At 45.8% G+C, this 12774-nt stretch overlaps 1 protein-coding gene across 14 annotated transcripts in view; it reads left to right on the forward strand.

The window, feature by feature from the left end:
- Ebf3 (EBF transcription factor 3) overlaps positions 1 to 6660 on the forward strand; it is a 118126-nt gene extending 111466 nt beyond the window's left edge. For 2 of the 14 annotated variants that reach the window (XM_040752416.1, XM_021228173.2), the window contains exons 14-17: positions 1012 to 1200; positions 1607 to 1804; positions 2740 to 2852; positions 3879 to 6660. In XM_040752416.1, coding sequence (XP_040608350.1) covers positions 1012 to 1200; positions 1607 to 1804; positions 2740 to 2852; positions 3879 to 3896 — 518 coding nt within the window. In that variant the 3' untranslated portion in view covers positions 3897 to 6660. The remainder of the gene's footprint in view (positions 1 to 1011; positions 1201 to 1606; positions 1805 to 2739; positions 2853 to 3878) is intronic. The other 12 variants (XM_040752451.1, XM_021228176.2, XM_040752443.1 and 9 more) reach the window with 8 other exon arrangements.
- The last annotated feature ends 6114 nt before the right edge of the window (positions 6661 to 12774 follow it).

The following is a 12774-nucleotide window of genomic DNA, read 5'->3' on the forward strand; positions in this document are numbered from 1 at the left end:
GGTGGAGGTGTTGGGGCCCAGCTGGGGAGTGCTGGTCACATTTCATGCCCTTAGGCATGGCTGGTTCCTTCTTGCAGGGAAGACCTTGCCGCACATCTTCCAGCTGTACTGGGCAGAGAACACTCAGAGGGCCCAGTCCTAGTGACAGTAGCTCCATCGGCTGCCACCCAGCTCCCTGGTATTGCTAGAAGTGTCCCTTAGCTTATTTGTAAGTGACTCTGTGTTCTTTGACAAGAATGGGCAGAGCCATAGGGCAGCTATAATATAGGAAGCCAGGAGGAGCCTTCTTGGATGTGTCATGGGTGGTATCTGGGTTTCCATCCTGGTCTGGATCCATGGATAAAAACCATCCATTTCCCCCCCATGGTGTACCTTATCCTATAGAACAGTGACCAGGTCTGTTGAGGCCACAATCTGGTGTCCTTTGAGCTGGTTCCTTGAGCCCAGTTTAGTTCACACCCTCTATAAAAACAACTCAGGCAGCCATCTCAGAGCCGTCCACTGTCCTGCTGGCTTCGTTCCCAGTCGCCCACACTCCAAAGCAGGCAAGGAGCTATGGCGCCCACCCCACCCTTGCTCACAGAGACAGCAGCTGTGAAAATGGAGACCCCGAGCAGTCTTTCCAGGGAAGTTACAGCCACAAACAAGCTCTCTTTGTCAGCCATGGCATTTGAAGGTCTGTTGAGGCTGAAAGTTCAGGGAGAGTGGGGTAGCAGGTCAGGGAATCCAAGCTGTTGATAATTGCTTCTAAAGCAGTGTGTGGAAACAGCTGAAGGTTAGATCGAAGCATGATTTGGCTGGCCGTCGATGCCAACAGAGATGGAACAGGTCTTACCAGTGGTAGGGTTGGCATGATGAGATTACCCAAGCTGGCTAGAGTCACCAGGGCGAGAGGAAGCATAAAGTCAATTAAAAATGTTGGATATATGATATAGATTCTCGGGGAAACCCCCCCCAAGTGTCTGTCACTGATAATAATGTTATTTTTGGCCGGGGGGGGCATTTTAACAGTCGGCTACAGTCGCAATACAAGCAGCGTGTCCCCGCGAGGCTACGTCCCCAGCAGTACTCCCCAGCAGTCCAATTACAACACAGTCAGCACTAGCATGAATGGATATGGAAGTGGCGCCATGGCCAATCTAGGGGTCCCTGGCTCGCCTGGATTTCTTAATGGCTCCTCCGCTAACTCTCCCTACGGCAGTAAGTGTCTGTTTTTGTCACACGTCATCACGCAGATTCATATTCACTACAAAGTCGAGTGTGTGTATTGCTTGGATGTTCTGTGATGTGAGCTACTGGATAAAAGGAAGGGTGGCCCCAGAGGCTGGGCGTCCAAATGACAACCACAAATTGACCTAATACAGCCCTCCCCAACAATGCCATCTCATTGGCCACCAAAATAAAATCTGAACCACACGGGGCTGCTCAATTGGAAGAGAAAGCCCGGCCCCCAAAGCGTTTGCCTGTTATCCAGAGTGGCCGAGCCGAAGCATGTCTTGTCTTGTTTTGTGGCCCCTCCCCGTGCGAGGCGAGGCCCTCGGAGCTCTCGCTGTGGTGCTGCACCACAGCCCGCGCGTGCGTGCTGACCATGTTTGCTTTGTTGCAGTAGTGCCGTCCAGCCCCACCATGGCAGCCTCTTCGGTCACCCTCCCTTCAAACTGTAGCAGCACACACGGCATTTTCTCATTCTCACCTGCCAATGTCATCTCCGCAGTGAAACAGAAGAGCGCTTTTGCGCCCGTGGTCCGGCCCCAAGCCTCGCCTCCTCCTTCCTGCACCAGCGCCAACGGGAACGGACTGCAAGGTGAGGGCGGTGTGGGTGGGTGCTCAGGCCCCGTGGCCCCTTCCCAAACCCCTTGCACGCCTGTGGCATTGCATGTGCTTCGCTGGCCTGCACCCTCCTTCCTCTCCCACAGCCACCTAAAGGTGTGGTCCTCAAGTCCCACCACATACCGGACTCTAACTCTAGGCTTTGTCCAGTAGCACTTCCGTGCCCCAAGGGGTGGAGCCTCACTTGGGGGGAAACAAGACTGCAGTAAGAGCAGAGCCCCATGCAGCAGAGTACCCAGGCCTGGTCCTTCTCCGTGCAGGGCATGACCCTGCCTTTAGTGTCAAGCTTGCAGCCTCCTTATTAAAGGGGCAGCAGAAACAGTCTCAGATGGATGGCAGGTCACTGTATCATACAGAGAGCCCATTCCAGACTCGGCCTGCTCCCTTTGCCATCAGGCGGAACTTTATTTACAACCTTACCATCACGACAACGAGTCTACATGGCTTTGCTCTCTCCTGGAAAGGCTGAGCATCCTGACCCAGGGCAATTTGTGTACCATTACTGGGCGGCAAGACTGTCTGTAGTTGGGAATGAGTGTTCTCTCTCAGTTCAGAGTGGGAAGGGCTGACCCAAGGGCAGGAGAGCCACCACTTGGACACAGTTGTCCACAGCTGGGGCCGTGTGGAACAGACACCAAGCACCTTTCCCAGCGCTGAGGGCAGCTCATGCTGCATGTGACCTACGATGAGTGTGGTGGTGAAGCCGTATGGGTGCCCCTAGGCCTTTGGGCTCACACGTGACTCCCTGTGGTGCACGGGGCCACACTTACTTGAAGTAAGTGGCCGTCATCTGGCCTCTTTCAGACACCACCTTGGGTATGTGCTCCACCGGGTGAAAGTCAAACCCATTCTCCTTTAAACACATGAACCCATTCAACCAGTATTTACTGAGTGCCTACTATGTGCCAGGCTCTCTGCTGGGTGCCGAGGACGCAACCGTGGAGAAGACAAACTGGCCCTTTTGTGAAGTCGGTGGTATATTCCACTTTGATGAACTAATGCTCAAAAAAGGAACTGGAAAGGTATCAATGATTTGAACTCATTGTCTTCACAACACCTGTCAGTGCTGACGGGATGCCCAGGCCCTGGGCATCGCCAGCCGGCCTCAGGGCTGTCCTTGGGCACCAGGCCAGGGCTGCTTAGCAGGCAGGCAGTGAGGGCAGGTGTCTGTGGACATGCCCCAGCGTCGAGGCCGAATAGGTGCTACCACATAAGCAGTGTGTACACAGGGGTCTGCCAAACCATAAAGTTGTAACGGTGAGTCGGAGATAAATTAATATCGTTGAAATTAATGGACTGAGAAATTGAAGCTCACATCACTACATGAACAAATGTATTAATATGTTATACATAAATTAATGAGAACAGTCATTCTGACAAAAATTAAACAACACCAGAGTTAAAAGATTTTAAATTACATTCGGACCAGGAGTTCACTACAGAGCTGGCTGCCCTTGGCGCTTCAGTGCCGAGCTTCTCTAATTTTACGAAGAGAAAACAGTACTCTGAGGTGGTGTGGCGCCTCCATCACTCCATGGCCTTGAGATTCCAGAGCAGTTGGGCCGTGTGTAGCTTTGATCTGAGAGCCTGACTCACCCTTACGCTACAGAGCTGCTAGTAGGAGGTCAGAGCCTGGGCCCAAAGGCAGAGGGGGAAACTGAGGCAAGTCTCCATTTTACTTAGGAAAAGCAAGGCCTGCAAGCCATGGCCAGGCTGGTTCCCGTCTTTTCAGGGAGTGAGCTTCCTTTTGCTTTGAACAAAATGTGGAGACATATGCAAAGCAGGAAGTGAGCGTTCCCTCTCGCAGAGACGGCCTTTACAGAGGGCTGCGGCACTAAAAAGGTTTGCTGGAATCGTGCCACCAGTGTGCCCTCACCCCAAGAAGTAGACTTCCCTACACACCTCTGCCACGAGCAAAGCTGACTATACAGAAAGTTGAGCGAGTTTGGCTTCCCTGTGGTTTATGGCGCAGGAGGAACAAGCTGGGCCCACAGGAGGGTGCGCGTGTGGGTGGTCTGCGTTAACTGCTGCCTCCTTCTCTTTTGCAGCTATGTCTGGGCTGGTAGTCCCGCCCATGTGAGGGACTCTGTTTACCTTCACAGCACCCAGCATCCAAGGACGGACTTCAGGGGACACATAGAGTGTGCTAAGACATGCTGATGGGAACGATACCTTCAAAACTGAAAATCAGCAACAGTTGAATGCTACAAAAGACATTTACAGATTTTATTTAAACTGTTAAGAATCAACACGCGAACAAAGCCTACTTCTTCATGAACAATTCCATTTTATTGACTGAACTTTTCTCATATTTTCACATTTCTCAGTCCTGAAGATTAAGGAAAACAAAGCGACGCCTATTTTGTATAAAGTTTCTGATTCCGTCTTGGCTGTCTAGTGCGTGCTATCTGTGTGGGGAGAAGCTTCGTGAATATGCACCATTTTGATGCCCATGCAACACTTGAGGAAGAAAGCCTCGAAACATTTTTCTGTACTCATATTTAGATTCACAATGGTTGTGTATCTCTATAATGTGAAATATTTTTTTGTGGTGAATAAAAGGGGGCCAAGGAGGTATGAGCCATTAACTGGAACAGAGGAGGATATGACTAGGTGAATTTGGGGTGGCAGGGAGGGAGGGAGGGTTTATCATTGCTTAACTTCATCTTAATGAAATGAAACTTTGTAACTTATTGTAGTTAGAAATTGTAACTTTGATATCGAATCTCTTGCCTTCAACAAGCACACTGACAGAGAAAAAAAATATGCTACTGTCTGTTGGTTCCAATATTCTCCCACCTAGAGCTTCCTGTTAAAGCAAGTGCGATCGGCAACATTTTTTCAACTTTTGCGCACTGTAAACCTATTGCATTCTTAGGCTACTGTGAGGTCTATGTTTCTTGTACCTGAAATTGTCCTTTTGACTTCTAGACCCTTCTTCCCCGATGTGTTTTGTATGTGGTTATAAAATTGTAGACTTTTGTGATTTTGCCAAAGTTGTAGCTAAATATTTATACACTTGTCTTGAATTTTTTTCTGATCCACTTAAAATATTTAGAAAAAACGAGTTTTATTCCTTATGTATCTTATAAGGGATAAAATGCTCTTTCATGCAACACTTCCTTTCCCATGAACACTTGCAGTTGCTAAGGGACTTTATTTTGTAACATATCAATTATAAATATTGTATTTATCTTTGAAATTTTGTACATTGCTTTCCCCACCTTCTTTTTTCATGTCTGTGTTGGTGTTTGATCCCGCCCAGTGTTGTAACACAGGGAAAGAACAGACACCAAGAACTGTCTCTTTGATCTGTTTTGTTAAAATGAATCAGTGTCCTTACATTTCATTTGTACCTAAACCATTTGCTATTGTTTAGGCTTTCCATCCCTTTTTTTATGTTGAGGAAAAGTCAAATTCATTGTTTATTTTTATATTATTTTTAAGTTATCTGAACAAATCCTTTTGAAAAGAAAAGTTTGTTGTATAGTCAAAAGAAAACGGTGCCAGCGGCCGTGACAAATCCTAGTAGGTTCTGTGCATGCGGAGCGGCCGTGAAGGGGCCACACCGTCTGAGGCTGTGTCCTTATTTTATTTTTTATTTTTTACTTTGTTTTTTTGTAGAATGTAAAAAGAAAAAGTCATTTTAGCTGCCACCTAGGACTTTGCCACATAGCTGAACTGTGTTTACTGGAAAAATTCAGAGGCCTAAAGTTTAAAATAAAATTTACTTCCGATGTTTTAATTACAAATGTTTGCCACATTAACTTCTCTGATGCCTTAAAAGTGAACTTCTTTGAAGAACTTCTGTGCTACTCTATCACAGGCTTACACCACAATTGTTAACATTTGGAGACTGATGATGAACACACACATGGCACACATACACAACACACACACACACAACACACACATGTACACACAATGCACCACATATGCACACAACATACATATACACCACACACACACACACACACACAACAAACATACACCATACACACACACACACACACACACACACACACACACCTCAAAAGCACAAAGTTTCAGTCCATCAGTCACTCCTTCCTGGGTCTGTCTGCTGCTTTCTGACCACTCAAGCCCACCCTGGAGTTAGAAAGGTGTCAGGGGGCACTGCTGGTCTTTTTGAATTTTAAACAATACCTTTTTGTGGTCAGATCCAACAGCACTGTCTGTGCTTTTTTTAACTGGAAAGACCTCCTTCAGACACTGTGCCTGTTAGTGCCAAACCCACCCGTGAGACCAAGAGTCAGGGTTATTCTTTCTTTGTCCTTCACACCCATTGCCCCTGCAGACAGCACAAACTTTGTAAACAGCAGCAGAAGTCATATTTCAAACAAAGAGGAGGGAATTTTTAAAACCTAGACGCACACATATACAAAGAAACAATGTAGAGCTTAGAAAGTGTTCATTCACGGGACTCAATAAAACAAACAGAATGTCCCCAGTGGTCAGTGGGTCACACTCTGGCTTGGTGACTCCTGACAGGGCTTAACTACTTGGAACAGCCTGAGAAGTCACTTTGGAACTAAATTGCCTCGATTTATTTTGTGTAAGTAAGGGTTTGACCTAAAAAGAGCTCACGTGCACATTAGCAAGTACCCTCATTCCCGGTTTGTGTTTTAGATCGACTAGTCGATGCCCTCATTGCTTCATAGTGTCAAAAACCAAGAGCTTCACTAAATGGTAGATTTTGCTGTCAGAGACCCTACAATAAGATTGTTTTATCTGTACATTTTTTCAGATATTTAACTGTATAAAAATGTTCATTTTACACAATATTTAATTAAAGTATTTCTTGTCTGTGAATTTCACTTTGGGTAATTTTATCTGTTTGACTATTAAAATGACTGACAAACGAACTGGGGATTTCATTTCCACATCCGGGGCTCTAGAGCTGGGGCTCGCCAAGATCCAATGATATCGAAGTACCTTTCAGAGATTTCAACCCTCAATCAGCACCGTTCCTGAGGTGGCTGTGATGCCACAGGTGCCATCAGAACACTCGATGCCCACACACTCAAGCCTGAACTGTTTCTGTCACAACCACCTGGGCCACAGAAGCACCCTGGCTCCCAGTAAACAGCCCTGAGTTTGGGCTTGGTAATCAGCTTCTGAATTGGATGGTTGGACAGCACCTGCTCTGGCTCCCTCAAAGTGTCCCTTTTGCCAGAAGCAGGTCAGGAGAGCCTAGCAAGGCTGCCAGCAGACACCATGCACATGGGAGCCATGCCGATGCCTTGCCGTGGTTCCAGTACTGATACTCATGACGCGAGGGTGTTTTGCACTGGCCCCTTGAGACTATACCTAGATGGCGGCGAAGGCTGTACTCCACGGAGGTCAGCGTCAGCACCAGTCCTAGTTTTCACAGCCCCTGCACGTTTCCCCTACCCCATTCTATTCCACTCGGCTCTTTCCACTTTCCCCACAATGAAAGGCAGGCTTTACATGTTTTGGCTTGCAGTTCTGTGACACATTCACATAAGTGTGATCTAAATTAGTACTCACAAATGTCATCTTAATTACTTGTTCTGCTGAGCGAAACAGGAAACAATTATTCAAAACATAAAGAAACTTGTGAATACCTTTCCCTCCTGTCAGTGCTGGTCCTTTGCCGGCTGGCCTTAAAGAGACAGGAAAAAAATTAGGTTCCTGAAGCACAAAGCCCACTTAGGCCTTCCCAAGTCACCAGGGCTGAGGAACCTCATCCCTCTGAGCTGGGACCAGGAACTCTGCTCACGTCTTTGGAACAAGTGTGCCAGGTTCTGTTGACCTGGGCAGAGAGAAGTTCAGACGCTTGAATTTCAAACCAGAAGCAAGAACCAGTGCTCTCAAAAACGAAGGCAGAGTATTGTCAGGCCTCCCTTTAAGGTCTTTCAAGCTTTTAAAGATTATTCAAAGCACTTGAAATGGGCTTCAATCTAATGCCTCATTTCATTGCATTAAACAGCCTAGTTAATAAAGAATCAATATATTCAAAGGGCAAGGTTATCTTTTGTCTATAAGGGGTGGTGTCGTGCTGAACCTTTTATAGTTCAAATGCTGAAAAAGACCTCGTGAAATCCATACTCATCAAGTGGGTCAACGAGAGCAATAAAGAGGCCCCTGAAAGGAAAGAAAGGCAGCCCCGCTTTAAAACAACTCCGGCCCTTATCTCCCCTGCTCGGAGCACCCAAAGAAGTCCTCAGAAAATGTCAATTTCTCATCAAGACAAGAGGCCATGATGATCATTTTCTCAGAGAATACATACAATTAGGAGAATTCAGAGAGGCATGGCGTTGATTCCTGGCTTATTCTGGCCCCACGAGCTTGGAGCGCCCTCCCCGCAGATAAAAGGGACTGTTGATAACTGAAGTGTCAATATGCCGAAGAGCCAGTTTTGAATGTGAGTCCTTGTGCTTTGAGCCGGCCTGGGCCGATCCCAGGCCCTGATAACAGCACAGCTGCCAGCAGACACCGCGGGCTGGCCCTTACAATTAATGCCATGAATAAATCACACAAAAGAGTTGGGATGCTTTATACTGGGTGAGACAATCCCCTGTTTTACCCTTCAAGGGTTCTTTTTATGTTGGAATAAGGTTGCTTTTAATGAAATTTAAACTCATCAGAGGAAATCAAAAACCTCCAATCAGATTACAAATTGATTTTTTGGTCATTTGTCATGTCCCAGCATAGAGCTGCAGGTTTCACAGGGAGCCGGTTGCCGATGTGGGTTGGGAGTAAGGGCGGAGCAGCTCCCATCCTCAGTGGCTCTACTCTACCCCACCCTAGAGACAGATAGGAGGAGGGGAGGCTCTTAGTAGAGAAGAAGGTGGCTGTGACCCCTGTGTAGATTTATACACGGTTCCACTAGTCCCCACAAACCAAACCCCCAACCAGAACTGAGACCAAGCAGTTCATTTTTTTAAATTAAATTTTTTTATTTTACATACCAACCCCAGTTCCCCCTCCCTCCCCTTCTCCCCCTACCACACTTCCCCCTTCCCATCCCCAATCAACTCCTCAGTGGGAGTAAGGCCTTCCTTGGGAGGGTCAACAAAGTTGCGACACGACCACGTCCTTCCCCTTGTATCAAGGCAGAGCAAGGTATACTGCCATAGGGTATGGGCTCCAAAAGTCAGTTCATGTACCCAAGATAGATTCTGTTCCCACTGCCAGTCCCCCACAGTAGATCAAGCCACATAACTGTCACCCACATTCAGAGGGCCTAGTTTGGGACCAAACAGTTCTGAATCCACCCATCACTAAATAACCTGGAGGTAGGGGAGGTCATCCTTGGCAGGACTCAGCAGCCCCTAAGTGTGGTTTGACTTTAAAGCTCTATGGACAGCTTGTATCTTCAAACCTCCAATGGCTGCTTTGTGGCTCAGAGGCTTGCAGAACAACACCTTTGGGGTCACTCAGTGCTTCTGAAGCATTCTGTGTGAGCCTGTGCTCCATGTCTGGTGTATGAAGTTCTAGGTTCAATCCCCAGCACCTCAAAACAAAGAGATAAAGATAAAACAAGGTTAGGTGACTTGCCTGAGGGTCAAGGCTGGATGCCAAAAGCCTCCAGACCTTTGTCTTTCCCGCTGTCTTAGGTTTCCAAGATCCCTAAGGATGAAAGAGAAAAGGAGTTTGAATGAGAATGAGGAGAGAATCCATTTCCAGGGATCACCACCAATCCATCCACCATGGAGGTCTCTGTACCACCCAGACCATCTGCTCAGACTGTAAGAGGAAACTGGCTGATATGTTAAGCACACAGCAGAGGGCTCGAGAGGGTTTACTTTCAAGGCCCAATCAATGTTACACATCCTTACTTCCCAGGCTTGGGCTGAAGACTCTTCTCTCCTGGAACCTTGGTAGCATCTGCAGTGCATTGGGGGCCAGGGAGAAGACAGTTGGTCACATAACGCAGGTACAGAAGGGTGGTGCTGTTCAGGTTCACCGAGACCAAACCAGAGGGGCTGGTCAACAAAAGTTTAGCCTGGAAACTACAACTAGAAAGGGGTCGGTACAAGTTGGCCTCTGTGTGTGTTACAAGGTGATGGAGTGAAAAAGGCAATTGGGGGTCACTGTGTTGGTGGTAGAGTTAGAACGAGGTCCAACAGAGCTGAAAGTGTAGAAAGCACAAGAAATGAAGGATACGAAGAGGCATGATGTGTTTCTTCATCCATCAGATCCATCTCCCTCACAAGGCTGAACTGATGGGGGGTCTTGAACCATGAGTCATTATAGTAGCTCACTCTGCTGTCATCAGGCAAAACCCAGCCAAACCTGGGCTCAAAGCTTAGATGTCCTCTGTTGAAGAACAAATTATTTTCTGCTACATGGCCACTGCTAGGGTGCTGGTGGATGACAGGGCCTAGGTGGAAGTGCCCAGGAGAGGCAGAAAAGACACAACCAAAGATTTTATTTTAATCAACAGTGAGCATTTGCGAGTCAGTAAGAATCACGAACTACCTTTTTAAAAGGGCATCTTCCCCATAAGGGAAAGACAAAGGTGATCAATAATCAACCCACATCAAATGTGTACAAGGGTGCCATAGAGAACCTGCCACTTTGGAAGCTATTGAAGAGTTAAGGAAAAGGAGGCCCCTGAACTTGCTGAGAAGAAGCAGAAACAGTTTAAAGTAGATAAAAACATAAAAGCAGAGAAAAATATATTAGAAACAATTGGAAGCCAAACTGAGCGAAGAAGAAAACCTTGCCCATTATTAGTTGTCAGTGGGATATAGGCTTTATATTGAGTGTCTTGGGTAGATATCTGTAGTCTTAAAACACTCACATGCCTCTGTATATTATTACATGGACAGATTTATACATTCTGAGTGTAACTGTCAATAAAAGTTTTCTTAAGGAAAAAAGAAAAGTTCCTAGGAAACTGTTCAACCTCACTTAAAAAACATATTACATGCACCCAGTGGCTGAAAACAGGGTGTCTGAGTCAGGGTTTCTATTTCTGTAAAGAGGAAAAACATTTAATTGAAGTGATTTACATTTTCAGAGGTTTAATGCATTTTCATCACGGTGCAACATGGTGTCGTGAAGACAGACATGGTGCTGGAGAAGTAGCTGAGTATCCTACATCTTGGTTTGCAGGCAATGGGAAGTGGTGTGTGACACTGGGCATGGCTTGAGCATATATGAGACCTCAAAGCCCACTTCCTCAGTGACACACTTCCTCCAACAAGGTCATACATACTCCAACAAAGCCATACCTCCTAATAGTGCCATTCCCTTTGGGGGTCATTTTCTTTCAAATAACCACACAAGATCAGCAATTAGGTTCTGATATAGTGATATAATGGAATATTGCAGGTTCTATTAAACTATGAAGATCATGTTTTGAAGTATGTTTCATAAAATGAATGATAAACACCAACGTTATAAAATTAAGTTGTACAAGTGTATAGTGTTTTGACTATTACATAATTCCAATCTGTAAATTCCTAAAGAGAAGGCCAGAAGAATACGTACATACATTAAAATGATGAGCTAACCTTTTTTTTATGTATTAGACCAGAACGAAATATTTGTCTTAAAAACGGGTGTTCAATGCTCATGGTGGAGAAATGCATGTTCTTCTAGAGTTCTCAGTAGAACTCTTACAAACTCTCTGAAAATCAACTGGATTTAGTGCAGAGACCTAAGTGGTCATAGCCTTTTGACTCAATAATTCCATTTCTAGGATTCAATTCCAAGGAAATAATCAGAGATTAAGCAAGACCCTAAGTGCATGAACCTTTCTAACTGTATTTATTAAAAACTGGAAAGCACCGAAATGGCTAAAAGAGGATCAGTAATTAAGTTCTGATATAGTCATATGATAGAATATCATATGTTTTATTAAGCTATGAAGATCATATATAAGTACCTTGAGTATAACATGATTCCAATCTGTAAATTTCTAGAGAGACCAGAATATATCCATGCCCATTGAAAAATACTTGTCAGAATTACATCAAAATTCCCTCTTGCTGTGTATGAGAGGCAAAAGTTTGTATATTACAACCTCATTTTCCATTTACTCTTAGCCCTAAACCTAAAAAGTGACACTACTTATATTTTCCAAATTTTCTACAAAAACGACAGGTAGGTTGTATCTCCTGGAACATATATATCTCTCTGTGTCACCAGTGAAAAGTGCCCTTCTTCCCAGGAAGCCACACAGGAGGACAGAGGCCTTGGGGGCACAAAAGAAACAGAAAGCCCGTTCCTGCCAGGGGGCCCTCCCCTTGTGCACCCTGGCTGCAGTGCCTCAGAAACAGTGACAGTGGCTCTCAGAACCTGTCAGCGAGGCACTGAAACCCACAGTGGCTCTCAGAACCTGTCAGCAAGGGAAGGAAATCCTGAGAGAGGCCTGCTATGAAGCATTTGAGACATTTTTTCTCCAAGTGCTACCTTTTATTTATTGATTGCTTAATTAATTTTATATTATGTTAGATTTATTTATTTCTATTTTATGTCTATTGCCACTCATGTGCCTGGTGCCTCCAGAGGGCATTGAGTCCCATGGGACTAGAGTTACAGATAGTTATGAGCCACCAGGTGGATGCTGGGAATCTGACTCAGGCTGTCTGCAAGAGCAGACAGTGTTCTTAACTGAGGAGTCATCTCTCCAGCCTGTGATTTAGTTCTGAATACAGTTAGGGAGATCTAAGTAAATGAAAAGTGTTCTGTAATCACAGGTGTGTCTTTAACATTGTTGCCACGGCAACCCTCAGGTTGACTTGCAGACTCAGTGTGACCTCTCTACATTCACAGGTGGTTTCTTTGAAGAAGTGGACGAGCAGATCCTAAGGGTCGCCACAACAATCTCCTACCAGACAGAGAGCGATGAAAACAATCCTGGACAAGATGGGAAAGTGGAGTCCTCACCACCCCCCAATTTCAAAACATCCTACAAAGCAGTCAGTCAAGACAGTGAGTGGCTGGCAG

Source organism: Mesocricetus auratus, unplaced genomic scaffold (assembly GCF_017639785.1).
Source record: "Mesocricetus auratus isolate SY011 unplaced genomic scaffold, BCM_Maur_2.0 Super-Scaffold_4256, whole genome shotgun sequence".
In the NCBI taxonomy this organism is placed as follows: Eukaryota; Metazoa; Chordata; class Mammalia; order Rodentia; family Cricetidae; genus Mesocricetus; species Mesocricetus auratus.